At 52.6% G+C, this 13,990-nt stretch overlaps 1 protein-coding gene across 1 annotated transcript in view; it reads left to right on the forward strand.

Moving 5' to 3' along the window:
• STS (steroid sulfatase (microsomal), isozyme S) overlaps nucleotides 1-13,990 on the forward strand; it is a gene marked incomplete at its 3' end in the record, with an annotated part of 34,574 nt that extends 20,584 nt beyond the window's left edge. Inside the window, 5 exon segments of the mRNA XM_014528824.1 lie at nucleotides 705-842; nucleotides 933-983; nucleotides 1,393-1,402; nucleotides 3,088-3,299; nucleotides 13,866-13,990. Of these exon segments, the coding sequence (XP_014384310.1) occupies nucleotides 705-842; nucleotides 933-983; nucleotides 1,393-1,402; nucleotides 3,088-3,299; nucleotides 13,866-13,990 (536 nt within the window).

Here is a 13,990-nt window from a genome sequence, read left to right on the forward strand (position 1 = left end):
TGCAGGAGGCAGCCGATCCATGATTCTCTCTCCTCATGGATGTTTCTCTCTCTCTCCCTCTCCCTTCTTCTCTGAAATCAATAAAAATGTATTTAAAAAAAAAGAGAATCAGCGCCTTAGACTATTGGTCTAATCATGATATACGTAGCCAACTGTGAGTGGTGGTTCCACTCTGCTTCTGATAAATTGCCTGAAAATAGCTCACTTGAGATAAAAGTCATAATTCAGACTACAGTCAGAGGACAAGAAGATGAGAAATCCAGAGGCGAAGCCCGCTCAATCGGCGTGGCTCAGTGGTTGAGCGTGGACCTAGGAACCAGGCGGTCAGGGGTCGATTCCTGGTCAAGGGCACAGGCCCGGGTTGCCGGCTCCATCCCCAGTAGGGGGCATGCAGGAGGCAGCCGATCCATGATTCTCTCTCATCATGGATGTTTCTCTCTCTCTCTTCCTCTCCCTTCTTCTCTGAAATCAATAAGAAAAAAAAAAGTATAGCTATATTTCTACTAGAGGCCCAGTGCATGAAATCCGTGCACAGCTTCTGGCTCCGGCCTTCCTTTGTTCCATGCTGCCCCCTGGTGGTCAGCGCATGTCATAGCGAGCGATGGAACTCCCGGTCTGTCAAACTCCCAAGGGGACACGTTGCATTTTAGGCTTTTATACATATAGATATCTAGTTTCACACTTGGCTGTGGTCTCCCCTTCAGGGCAGCTCCTGAATGTCCTAGAGGAGCTGCAGCTGACCAACAACACCCTCGTCTACTTCACCTCCGACCAGGGTGCCCACGTGGAGGAGGTCACCCCCAAGGGAGAACGTCACGGGGGAAGTAACGGGATCTTTAAAGGTCAGAGTGGGATCGGCTGTGGCCCCCGGCTCCCCCGCCCGGTGGGCCAGCCTCAGGAGACTCACCTGTGGCCTCCCGTTGGCGTTTCAGGCGGCAAAGGCAACAACTGGGAAGGAGGCATCCGCGTGCCGGGCCTGCTGCTGCGGCCGGACAGCCGAGGGGTCCGGGCCGGGCCGCCTGTCGCTAATTGAGCCAATTCAGCAGAGACGGGGGTGAATCCTATAAGAGGGTTTGTTCCCATCCTGCCGGCGGGATGGGAGAGTAGCAGGTCACCCACAAACGTGTGCTCTGCACCCCCCAGAAGCCCGCTGCTTATCTGGGTAGAAGGACAAGGATTCCGTGGGGTCGTAGGCGTTACAGACCCAGGGAAGTGGGCACGGGATACTCATTACAGGTCACGCCAGCTCGGGGTGGGGGGTTTGCAGACTGTGGGTGCCTCTGGGGCCAGCTGACAGGCAGTAGGGGCTGGGGTTGCAAGGAGCAGGGTGCCTCCAGGACTCGATTGTCTCAGCAAGAGGTTGTCCATCTTCCCGTGATGACAGGCAGGAAGGTTGGCCGCGGTTACTCATAAAAAGCCTTCTCTGACGCCAAAAACTTCACTCCCGATCTTGTCTCCTCGTTGGCCCTCGTTCTTACATTTGGAATAAATCTCAATAGGCACTCTTACATAACTCCCACAGGAGTTGCACGCGTCTCTGGTGGCTTCCAATCATTAAAATCACCTGGACCCTTTGCTTTCATTTTGTTTTGTGAATCCTCACCTGAGGATATTTTCCCATTGATTTTTTTTTTTTAAGAGAGAGAGTAGAAAGGAGGGGGACAGACAGAGAGAGAGAAACATCGATGTGAGAAAGACACACGGATTGGTTGCCTCCCGTACGCACCCTGACGAAGGCCCTTGGCCAGGGAGGAGCCTGCAACGCAGGTACGTGCCCTTGACCGGAATCGAACCCGGGACCCTTCTGTCTGTGGGCCAATGCTCTATCCACTGAGCCGAAGGGTGAGGGCGGAACCCACTCTTGAGACCGAAGGTCCTTCTTACAGATCTCATGAGGCTTGTTGACCTATAAAATGTTACTATTGTGAGAGAGAGAGAGAGAGAGAGGATGGGGGAGAGAGAGAGAGAGGAAGAGGGAGAGAGAGAGGAGATAAGAAAACAGAAATCTATTCCCAAGTCCCTTGTGGGGAGAAAATGATGGCCCACTATTGTGTTTCAGTCCTGTGATTTTTTTTTTTTAATGAATAGTAGCAATTTTTATTTTGTTTTTAAATATTTCTATTGATTTCAGAGTGGAAAGGAGAGAGGGAGAGAGAGATAGAAACATCCATGAGGAGAGAGAATCATGGATCGGCTGCCTCCTGCAAGCCCCCTACTGGGGATCGAGCCCGCAACCCAGGCATGTGCCCTGACCGGGAATCGAACCGTGACCTCCTGGTTCCTAGGTCGACGCTCAACCAGTGAGCCAGGCCGGCCAGGCAAGGCTGCTATGTCTTTATCTAATTGTTATGGAATAAGAGCCTCCACTCATGATGCTGTTGGGAGAATTAAAAAAAATAATGCTGACGTCCCTGCATTGCACATGGTACCCAACAGAGTCCGGGAGGGTATTTACCGCCGATGACTTAATTACGACGATGCTGCTCTCTCATGCTCTTCGTTGTCAGGAGGATACGGCGGCGGGGGTGGGGCGGAGGGAGCGGTTCATTCCCAGGAGGAGACGGCCAAGGCAGAGGTGATCAGGCCGGCAGGGGAGAGCAGTTAGGGGTGATCAGGGGGGCGATCAGGCCGGCAGGGGAGAGCAGTTAGGGGCGATCAGGCCGGCAGGGGAGAGCAGTTAGGGGCGATCAGGCCGGCAGGGGAGATTGGTTAGGGGCGATCAGGCTGGCAGGGGAGATTGGTTAGGGGCGATCAGGCCGGCAGGGGAGAGCAGTTAGGGGCGATCAGGCCGGCAGGGGAGAGCAGTTAGGGGCGATCAGGCCGGCAGGGGAGAGCAGTTAGGGGCGATCAGGCCGGCAGGGGAGAGCAGTTAGGGGCGATCAGGCCGGCAGGGGAGAGCAGTTAGGGGCGATCAGGCCGGCAGGGGAGAGCAGTTAGGGGCGATCAGGCCGGCAGGGGAGAGCAGTTAGGGGCGATCAGGCCGGCAGGGGAGAGCAGTTAGGGGCGATCAGGCCGGCAGGGGAGAGCAGTTAGGGGCGATCAGGCCGGCAGGGGAGAGCAGTTAGGGGCAATCAGGCCAGCAGGCAGAGTGGTTAGGGCAGGCAGGCAGGTGAGCGGTTAGCAGCTAGCTGTCCTGGTTCACCTCACACCCTCACAGCCACCTGGTTGACCCCACAGGATCATCGACGGGCGCGACCTGATGCCCCTCTTGCGAGGCGAAACCCAACGCTCCGAGCACGAGTTCCTCTTCCACTACTGCAACTTCTACCTGAATGCCGTGCGCTGGCACCCGCCCAACAGTGAGTCGCAGCTACCCGGGCGTCCGCCGCTCCTGCCGTGGGAGTGGGTGCTGCTCCCAGGGGGCTCTGCTCTGCAGCGGTCGGTTGATGGATGGCTCGGGTGCGGGGCGCTTGGCTTGGCGAGGAACCCTGGCTCCTCTCTGCTCTTACCCCTTCTGGTCCCAGGGTTGTCCCCGGGGGAGGTTGTTGACCTAGGCCAGTGGTTGGCAAACCGCGGCTCGCGAGCCACATGCAGCTCTTTGGCCCCTTGAGTGTGGCTCTTCCACAAAATACCACGTGCGGGCGCGCACGTGCAGTGCAAAGTTGACTTAAAACTGTAAGTAAAGTTTATGAAGTTAATTTTAGGGAACGTTGTGGAGTGAAAGAAGATGTAGTGTCGAGGATGGAGAAAGGTATGCTGAGATGGTTTGGACATACAGAGAGGATGAACGAAAGGAGATAGAGAAACAAGTGTACAAGACGCGTGCGGATGGAAGAGCTGGAAGGGGTCGACTTCAGCGATTGTACCTCAATCAGTTTGGCAAAGGCCAGCTTAGGAGTACCCTAATTAAGTGAATAACAATGTACCTACCTATATAGTTCAAGTTTAAAAAATTTGGCTCTCAAAAGAAATTTCAATCGTACTGTTGATATTTGGCTCTGTTGACTAATGCGTTTGCCGACCACTGACCTAGGCGTTCGCCCACGTCTACGCCAATGGTGGCTCCTCCGTCGGCCGTCGCGTTGGGATGCTGGCGCTGCTTCCTCTCCTGGGTCTCAGCGGGGGCGGGTCACGGCTCCTCCGTCTGTATCTCGTCGCGGATCGTGTGGGTTTTGCCCTGAACTCCAATCTTGAGCACTGGTTCCGAGGCGTGGATGTTGTGGTGTTTGTCCTCCTGCGTGTTCCTCAGGTTGTGCGTCGCATTTGGGTTTCCCTGACACCCGTCTTAGCGTCGTGTCCTCGTTACCAGCCTGAAGGTGCGAGTGGAGCCAGGTGGTAGGTCTCAGGTGGCTTTTGTGTGTGTTTTTTTCGTACCGTTCAACGTAGAACCACAGTGATGTCCATGTGACTGAGAGGCCTCAGAATGTGGAAACCCAGCAGCTGTGAATGCGCCCGGGGCGTGTTCTAGAGACCGGGGTGTGGAGGTTGGGCTTTGGGGTCACGCTTCAGAGGTCGACTCAACCTCCCGTTTTCTCTGTTGTGTTTGGGGGTTCGGCTCCTGGAGGCTCCCCTCTCCCAGGACATCTGCTCACCTCCCAAGCGATGGCTCCTTCTCAGACTCAGAGCGAGACTCACACTGGCTTTCAACGCACCCCTGCCCCATCCCTACGCATCTGGTCTGTTGGGCAAAGATTTATTGAAAGGGCTCCCTCTTCATTATGTGGAAAGTGGAAAATGGCAACCATTCTGTTATCCCACAGAAATCACACCGGCTTGACCCTACAAAACACTTAATTTTTTATTTTCTTAAAGGATTAAAAAATATATATATTTTTTTTGATTTCAGAGAGGAAGGGAGAAGGAGAGGGAGAGATAGAAGCATCTGTACTAATAAAAGGGTAATATGCTAATTAGACCGGACGTCTTTCGGACGTCCTTCCGGACAAAGCCACGGTGGCGGGGCCGAGGCAGAGGTGGTTAGGGGCCATCAAGCTGGCAGGGGAGAGCAGTTAGGGGTGATCAGGCCAGCAGGGGAGGTCAGTTAGGGGCAATCAGGCTGGCAGGGGAGAGCATTTAGGAGGATCAGGCAGGCAGCAGAGTGGTTAGGGCAGGCAGGCAGGTGAGAGGTTAGGAGCTAGCTATCCCAGATTGTGAGAGGGATTGGGCCTAAACAGACAGTCGGACATCCCCCGAGGGGTCCCTGATTGGAGAGTGTGCAGGCCGGGCTGAGGGACCCCCCCCCCTGAGGACTGAAGGGTCCCGGGTTCGATTCCGGTCAAGGGTATGTACTTTGATTGCAGGCTCAATCCCAGGCCCTGGTCGGGGCACACGTGGGAGGCAACCAATGGATGTGTCTCTCTCACATCGATGCTTCTCTCTCTCTCTCTCTCTCTCTCTCTCTCTGTCTCTCCCTCTCCCTTCCACTCTCTCTCTAAACATCAATGAAAAAGTATCCTCGGCGTGGATTCACGAAGTCACGGTGGCTCAAGGCTGGAGTTGTGTATGGAACTAAAGGGTGGCAGCCACCCATGATGTTCTGAATCGCCCCTCATTTATTTGTCGGGGTGTCTCTGACACTCAGGAGCCGTGGCTGCTGTCCTGGCGTCACCCATGGCTCTGTGGTTAGTGATGGAGCGTCGCCCGCATTTATGCGTTCCACCGGCGTTGACTGAGCGGCTGCTCCTTGGCATCCCCCTGTGCCTGGGTGGGCACGTGTGGGTGAACCGCACGGACGGTGTTCTTAGCTTCTGCAGAGGGAACTGGAAGTCCGACCTGCACACCTACCTGGGGCCGGTGCAGCAGCGGGCACGAGAGCTGCTGGGGTTGCAGGCTGCGCACGCCGTAGCCCGTGTTGTGCCGTGAGCCGTGGGAGGAGCTGAGCGTGCAGGGGTGCGTACGGAACGGGCGAGTCTCGTTTGCGCGGCGTTACCTGTCCGCTGGAGGACACAGAGAAGACGCGGTCGTTGGGCGAGGCGGCTGACATTATGTCAGGGCCACTTTGCGAGGAGGCGGTCAGTTATCACCGGACTGCATGCCGGAACGCTTTCCAAAATTCTTAGGGGTGAGGGAGATGCCGCTTGAGCTCAAAATCCTTCCTTAGAGCCTGGCCGATGTGGCTCAGTGGTTGCATGTCGACCTATGAAGGAGGGAGTCACGGTTGGATTCCCGCTCAGGGCACATGCCCGGGTTGCGGGCTCGATCCCCAACCAGTAGGAGGCATGCAGGAGGCAGTTAGGGGCAATCAGGCATGCAGGCAGAGTGGTTAGGGGCAATCAGGCCGGCAGGGGAGGACAGTTAGGGGGCAATCAGGCAGGCAGGCAGAGTGGTTAGGGGCGATCAGGCATGCAGGTGAGCGGTTGGGAGCCAGTGGTCCCGGATTGCGAGAGGGATGTCAACATGATTTTACGGATAAAGTTTACCTGGAAAGGTAGGTAGATTCTTGGGTCCAGAAACGGTTGCAGGATTTTAAGCAGGTGAATGTTGCCAGGAAATGCACGCTCACGTTCACATGCGAGCCCACGAACCAGCTGGTCGGACAGAACTCCCAGGGGATGCGGCCGTTCTGATGCTGAGCCCACAGGGCCTCCGAAATCCTGCCTCTTTTCCAATTCAAATCGGTTGGAAACTGGTTTTCTTGTGATTTAAAAAAAAAAAAAATCACTTAAAAAAACACAAGAGAAAAAGCACTATGTACCTCACAGAATTTGTTCTACAAAATGGTTATTCAGCCCTGGCTGGTGTGGCTCAGTGGACAGAGCGTCGTCCTGCGGACTGAAGGGTCCTGGGTTCGATTCCCGGTCAAGGGCACATGCCTGGGTTGCGGGCTCCATCCCCAGTAGGGGGTGTGCAGGAGGCGGCCGATCCATGCTCCTCTCTCATCACGGATGTTTCTCTCTCTCCCTCTCCCTTCCTCTCTGAAATCAATCAAAATATATATTTTTAAACCCTTAAAAAAATAAAATACTTTGTCGGGTCCAGCTGGTGTGATTTCTGTGTGTACATCACGCACCCCTCCAGCATCCCCAATAAATCTCTCTTGTTAAGTCGAGCAGCCGAACCCACGTATCCAGGGGCGTGTAAATCCTAGTGACCCACTAGGAGCTGATGTGTCCAAGCCATTCACACCGAGTTACCGTAATCGCTAAGAACCCTCGGTGCGGGGAACAGATTTAAGGGCAGACGGAAACCGAGGTGTTTTTCATTTCGTTTTTTTTTTTTATAAAAGCTTTCAGCTCTCAAGGGGGGAAAAACACACAAAAAAACGAGGACAGTTTATCTTTGGTTCCTTGTCCTTGACAGAGCGCTACGTTTGCTACTGAAAATAAACCACATGAAAAACAAAGGACTGGGGTGTGTTTTTTTATTTTGTTTTGTTTCCTTTTTATTTATTTCGTTTTTAATCCTCCCCTGAGGATATGTTTGCAGAGAGGAAGGGAGAGGGAGAGAGAGAGAAACATCGATGGGTTGCCTCTTGCACCCACCCACACCCAGGATCAAACCCAGGCATGTACCCGGCCTAGACTCGAACCCCCAACCTTTTGCTGTACGACGGGCAACCTGCCAATCAACTGAGCCACCCGGCTAGGATATGATGTTGGTTCTCTCTCTTCCCTGCTAAAGGGTGTCCCAAAATTCACGCAAGAAGTGATTTTGATAGAAAACACAGGTTTATAATTAAAAATTGTAAATTTTTTTATTGATTCATAAAGTATACAGTCTAGGGTTATGTGTGGAATAGCACAGCGGGTCAATGGCCTCCCCGGCTTTGCTGGCACAGACGCAAAGCCGCGGTCTTCATTGGTCTTCCTTGTCCCTCCTCCTGGGCCGTCATTGGTACTTGGTGATGCTTATCGAATGGAAGGGATTGACATCAAAGGGCAACAGATGTTAGAATCTGATTCAATAAACCAAGTGAAATTAGGCTTTTATGTTTTGTTGCTGTTGTTGTTAATGCTCATGCAAAATTCAAATCTTGCGTGAATTTTGGGACACCCTTTAGCAGGGAAGAGAGAGAACCAACATCATATCCTAGCCGGGTGGCTCAGTTGATTGGCAGGTTGCCCGTCGTACAGCAAAAGGTTGGGGGTTCGAGTCTAGGCCGGGTACATGCCTGGGTTTGATCCTGGGTGTGGGTGGGTGCAAGAGGCAACCCATCGATGTTTCTCTCTCTCTCCCTCTCCCTTCCTCTCTGCAAACATATCCTCAGGGGAGGATTAAAAACGAAATAAATAAAAAGGAAACAAAACAAAATAAAAAAACACACCCCAGTCCTTTGTTTTTCATGTGGTTTATTTTCAGTAGCAAACGTAGCGCTCTGTCAAGGACAAGGAACCAAAGATAAACTGTCCTCGTTTTTTTGTGTGTTTTTCCCCCCTTGAGAGCTGAAAGCTTTTATAAAAAAAAAAAACGAAATGAAAAACACCTCGGTTTCCGTCTGCCCTTAAATCTGTTCCCCGCACCGAGGGTTCTTAGCGATTACGGTAACTCGGTGTGAATGGCTTGGACACATCAGCTCCTAGTGGGTCACTAGGATTTACACGCCCCTGGATACCTGGGTTCGGCTGCTCGACTTAACAAGAGAGATTTATTGGGGATGCTGGAGGGGTGCGTGATGTACACACAGAAATCACACCAGCTGGACCCGACAAAGTATTTTATTTTTTTAAGGGTTTAAAAATATATATTTTGATTGATTTCAGAGAGGAAGGGAGAGGGAGAGAGAGAAACATCCATGATGAGAGAGAAGCATGGATCGGCCGCCTCCTGCACGCCCCGCTACTGGGGATGGAGCCCGCAACCCAGGCATGTGCCCTGATGGGGAATCGAACCCGGGACCTCCTGGTCTATGGGACGACGCTTAATCCACTAAGCTATATCAGCCGGGTGAAAGGTTGTTTTAGATAGGCTGGTCAGAGACCTCTGGTGAGGCAACATTTGGTCTGATGCCTGAATGACGTGAACCTGACTAATCTAGCACTTACCAGGTACCACAGTAACTTTCAGAGGCAGGTATTGAGATCCCTTTTCCAGAAAGGGAAATTGAAGTCCAGTGAGGTGAGGGCATTTTTGCAAGGCTACATAGTTTAGAGGTAGGTGGAACAGGGATTTGTCTTCATGACTCATGATTGTCTGACACCAGAGCTATTTCTCTTTTTAAACTTGGTGTCCCCCAAGTCCTGTCTGGTTCTCATAGTTGACCCATAATATCTAATGCTTTGTATGTTATCATGTTGTAATTACAGAATGCTGCTCTATTACCAGATTTTAGATAGTGAGATGATTCATAGCATAGTGACTATGGGTATCAGTTCTGGAGCCAGTAGCCAGGATTTTAAACCTGACTGTTGTTTACCATTTGAGTGACTTGGGCAAATTATTTAATCTCTCTAATGCTTCAATTTTCTGATCTGTAAAATGGGCATAATAATCATCCTTACCCCTCATTTATTTTGAGGGTTAAATGAGATTAGTAAAGTTCAGTGCTTATGTGGCATATAGAAAATAGTTAAAAATATTAGCTGCTATTATTGCTATCTTACCTCCAGTTCAGCTTCTCTATCTCCTCCACACCCTCCAAAAACTGCTTTCTTTCTAGAATTAGGGCAGTTCTATTGATATTCTGATTACAAGGTCTTGAGTTCACTTTAGACACAGATCCTGCCAAACCCTAAGCTTAATAGACTAGAAAGTCAAAGCAAAATATTTTGGTTCTCTGACGCAGTGGCTGAGTTGGGATCCTGTTTCTACATCCTGCCAGCTTATATGAACGGAAGAGATGGTGCAGGCCCCGCCTGCAAACCACAACTTTGTTTTGAGCTGACTTGACTTGACAGCTTCCCTATTCTACCTAATCCAAAGTAGAGCCCTGGCCAGTGTGGCTCAGTGGATAGAGCATCAACCTGCAGACTGAAGGGCCCTGGGTTCGATTCCCGGTCAAGGGCACATGCCCGGGTTGCAGGCTCGATCCCCAGTGGGGGGCGTGCAGGAGGCAGCCGATCCATGATTCTCTCTCATCATGGATGTTTCTAGCTCTGTCTCTCCCTCTTCCTTTCTCTCTGAAATCAATTAAAAAAAATTAAATTAAGTTAAATTTAAAATAATCCAAACTAGAAGACGAAAAAGGCAAACGCCTGTACCTAGCTCCCAGACGGTTCTTCGGAAACAGTGATTTCCATTCCACGCGTGTCCGACGCGGCCAGCGCCCGCCCCTCCCGGGCGAGGGGGCCCGAGACTCCCACGTGCCCTTGACCGGAATTGAACCCGGGAGCCTTTAGTCTGAGGGGTGATGCTCTATCCACTGAGCCAAACCAGCCAGGGCTTTTAAAATTTTTTTATATATATATTTATTGATTTCAGAGAGGAAGAGAGAGGGAGAGAGAGAGAGAAACATCCATGATGAGAGAGAATCACGGATCGGCTGCCTCCTGCACGCCGCCTACAGGGGATGGAGCCCGCACCTCGGACATGTGCCCTGACCGGGAATTGAACCCTGACCTCCTGGTTCATAGGTCAACACTCAACCACGGAGCCACGCCGGCCGGGCTGCCCAGTCCTCTGAAACTCTGCCGCAGACGGGCACCGTGCCCGGGAATAGTTCCTGCAGCCGGGCGTGTCCACGAGGCCAGGTTCCCGGGCATAAGCGTGGGTGAGGTCAGAGGCTGTGGGGGACAGCGCACGCTCCTGTGACAATCGCTTGTAGCTTAGTCTATAGGTTCATTTCGTATTTGGGTCAGGCGGTTGGTCGCTAAATATCTATCATTATACATGTCACCATTGCAGGAGACACATGGACCATCAGAGTGAATTAGGTGTGTGAGGTTGCCAGGGGGTGAAATGCTACAATCTTGTGTAAAAACGAGTGGCCCGGTGCACGAAATTTGTGCACATCAAAAGGGAATTAATTAGAGGAAATATGTTAATATGGCTATCTGCCCTTTCTCTATAATAGAAGTGTCATAGATGAAAGGAAATTAGTCAAATGCATATAAAAATCCCCCTCCCGTCAGAGTCTGGGGCACGCCATGGGACCGAGTCAAGTCCCTGCCCACCACGTGCGCCTCAAAATCGCACGAGACCCAGACCCGGCCGGCCCCACTCCCTTTAAGCCCTGATGGGCGGGGAGCGCAGCCTGAGGTCCCCCAGCCCAGCCAGACTCCATGCAGCCTCAGGTCCCTGCGGATTGGTCGTTAAGCGTCACGGCGTGACGACCATTTGCATATTAGCCTTTTATTATTGTGATCAGTAAGGAACCCGGCTGGTGTTGCTCAGTGGTTGTGTGTCGGCTCGTGAGCCAGGAGGCCACAGGTTCGATTCCCGGTCAGGGCACATGCCCGGGTTGCAGGCTCGGTCCCCAGTAGGGGGCGTGCAGGAGGCAGCCGGTCCATGATTCTCTCTCCTCGTTGATGATGTTTCTTTCTCTCCCTCTCACTTCTTCGCTGAAACCAATTTTTTAAAAAAAATACATTTTATTGATTTTTACACGGAGGAAGGGAGAGGGATAGAGGGTTAGAAACATCGATGAGAGAGAAACATCGATCAGCTGCCTCCTGCACACCCCCCCTGGGGATGTGCCCGCAACCAAGGTACGTGCCCTTGACCGGCATCGAACCCGGGACCCTTCAGTCCGTAGGCTGATGCTCTAACCACTGAACAACACCGGCCAGGGCTGAAACCAATTTTTTAAAAAATCAGTAAGGAGAACGTGAGCTAGGACATCAGCTTCTGTCCTGAGCGGCCGTCGGCCCACATTTGTTCTCCGTGGTGGTGGTGGTTGTTTTAATTTATTTTTGTGTGTTTATCTGCTACGTTTTCAGACCCAAAAGCACTTGTGGGAACTCGTATCTGTCAGGGGCTGTCGGAGGAGCAGTCAGCTCCCCAGAGCGTCAGAACGTGGTGGGGGGCTCAGGAAATTAACCCCTTCACCGTCGAGGCATCTCCGTCTACAATGTCCGTGTGCGGGGATCGCCTGGGACCCAGAGCTCACAGGGGCAGCACAGTGTGACCGCCCTGCTCCGGGCTCCGTGCTCCGTGCGTGCCCCCGACTGGGGTGTGCGGGGCCTTCGTGAAGCTGAGACACCCAGACCGGGCCGTTCCCGCTCGGCGATGTTCACTGAATGGGTGGCCTTCTGCGCGTCTAGTCACAGCCTCTCAGCACCGGTTCTCAACCTGTGGGTCTCGACCCTTTTGGCGGTCGAACGATCCTTTCCCAGGGGTCGCCTACGACCATCCTGCATATCAGATATTTACGTGACGATTCATAACAGTAGCAACATTGCAGTGTAATTTTATGGTTGGGTCACAACGTGAGGAACTGTATCTAAAGGGCCAGAAGGTTGAGAACCACTGTGTTAGGGTGTCTCCTTCACCCCAAAGATCACCTCTGTTCGCCAGACCCCTGCATGTGTGGATCGGATACGTTGGGGCGTCCTCAAGGCTGAGGAGATGCTAAGTGAGGTGCTGTGTGTGTGAGATTGTTCTCGATGGCTGCGTGTGCGTGTGTGTGGTTGCACATGTGTGTACGTGCATCTGTGTACACATGCTTACATGCATGTAAACATGTGTGCATCTGGGTAAATGTGTGCATTTCTGTGCATGCAAACATGTGTGCAGCTGTGTATGTGTGTGTGCATCTCGTGCATATGTTCACGCGTGCATGTACCAGCTATGTACACACATGTGCATGTGTGCACACAGCTGTGTATTCAACTGTGAGCACATGCATATGCATGTGTGCATGCGTACATTTGCATGTGCATGTTTGTATGTACATATGTATGTACACATGCATTTCTGTGCTGTGTGTACACCTGTGCAGGTGTGTGCACCTGCGTACACATGTGCATGCACATGTGCATGTGTGAGGTATGTGTACACATGTGCATGCACATGTGCATGTGTGAGGTATGTGTACACATGTGCCTTGGTGCACATGCATGCACCCGTGCATTCAACTGTGTTTGCATGCATGTGCATGTGTGTGCATGTGTGTGTGTGTGTGCCTGCAATGGTCCGTGCCAGCTGGGAGCCTCGCTGTTCCTCCTGTCTCATTTCAGCAGAAACCCAGGCTGTGTGTTTAAAACCCTGGAGGGAAGGAGGGGGAGGAACCGTGAGCTTTTAATCTGTTCGTCACCGTGAACGTGCCGCGTGCCCGCTGGACACATCCTGGCTGGAACGTGTATGGGGCTGGAGTGACAGTGTCGTTCTGCCCTGGCCGGTGTGTCTCAGTGGATAGCGCATCAGCCCGTGGACTGAAGGGTCCCAGGTTCGATTCCAGTCAAGGGCACGCACCTCAGTTGCAGGCTCCTCCCTGGCCTGGGCCCTGGTCGGGGCTCGTGTGGGAGGCACCCCATCAATGTCTCTCTCTCTCTCTCTCTCTCTCTCTCTCTCCTCCCTCTCTCCCCCCCCCTCCCTTCCGGCTCCCTTCCTCCCACTCTCTCGAGTAATAGAAAAAATATCCTCGGGGGAGGATTAGGCAAAAGTAAGTACATAAACAAATAAATATTTTAAATAGTAGAAAGCAACAAAATTTGTCAACTTAGGAAAAAAGACAGGTTTCAGTTTTCTTTTTTAAAAAAATATTTTCTTTTTTACTTATTTTAGACAGGGGGAGGGAGAGAGGGAGAGAGAGAGAAACATCCATGATGAGAGAGAATCACGGATCGGCTGCCTCCTGCACGCCCCCTACTGGGGATCGAGGGTACAACCCGGACATGTGCCCCTGACCGGGACTCGAACCCGGGACCTCGGGCTGGGTCTCTCTTTCTAAGCCATGCTGCTTCCTCTTTTCGCCACACGCTTCGCCCGCGCCTGAATGCCGAGCGCTCCCCAGCCTACGCACGGGGCCGCGGGGTTCTGTGCCTGTCCTGCTTGGTGGTGACCCTCCCGTCCCTCCCCCGTGACCCCTCCTTCTGCCCTTGTCCACCCAGGCTCCTCCGTCTGGAAGGCCTTCCTCTTCACGCCCAACTTCGCGCCCGAGGGCGCCAACGGCTGCTTCCCCACCCACGTGTGCTTCTGCCACGGGCACTTCGTCACCCGCCACCACCCGCCGCTG

This window comes from Myotis brandtii, unplaced genomic scaffold (genome assembly GCF_000412655.1).
Source record: "Myotis brandtii unplaced genomic scaffold, ASM41265v1 scaffold655, whole genome shotgun sequence".
Classification (NCBI taxonomy): domain Eukaryota; kingdom Metazoa; phylum Chordata; class Mammalia; order Chiroptera; family Vespertilionidae; genus Myotis; species Myotis brandtii.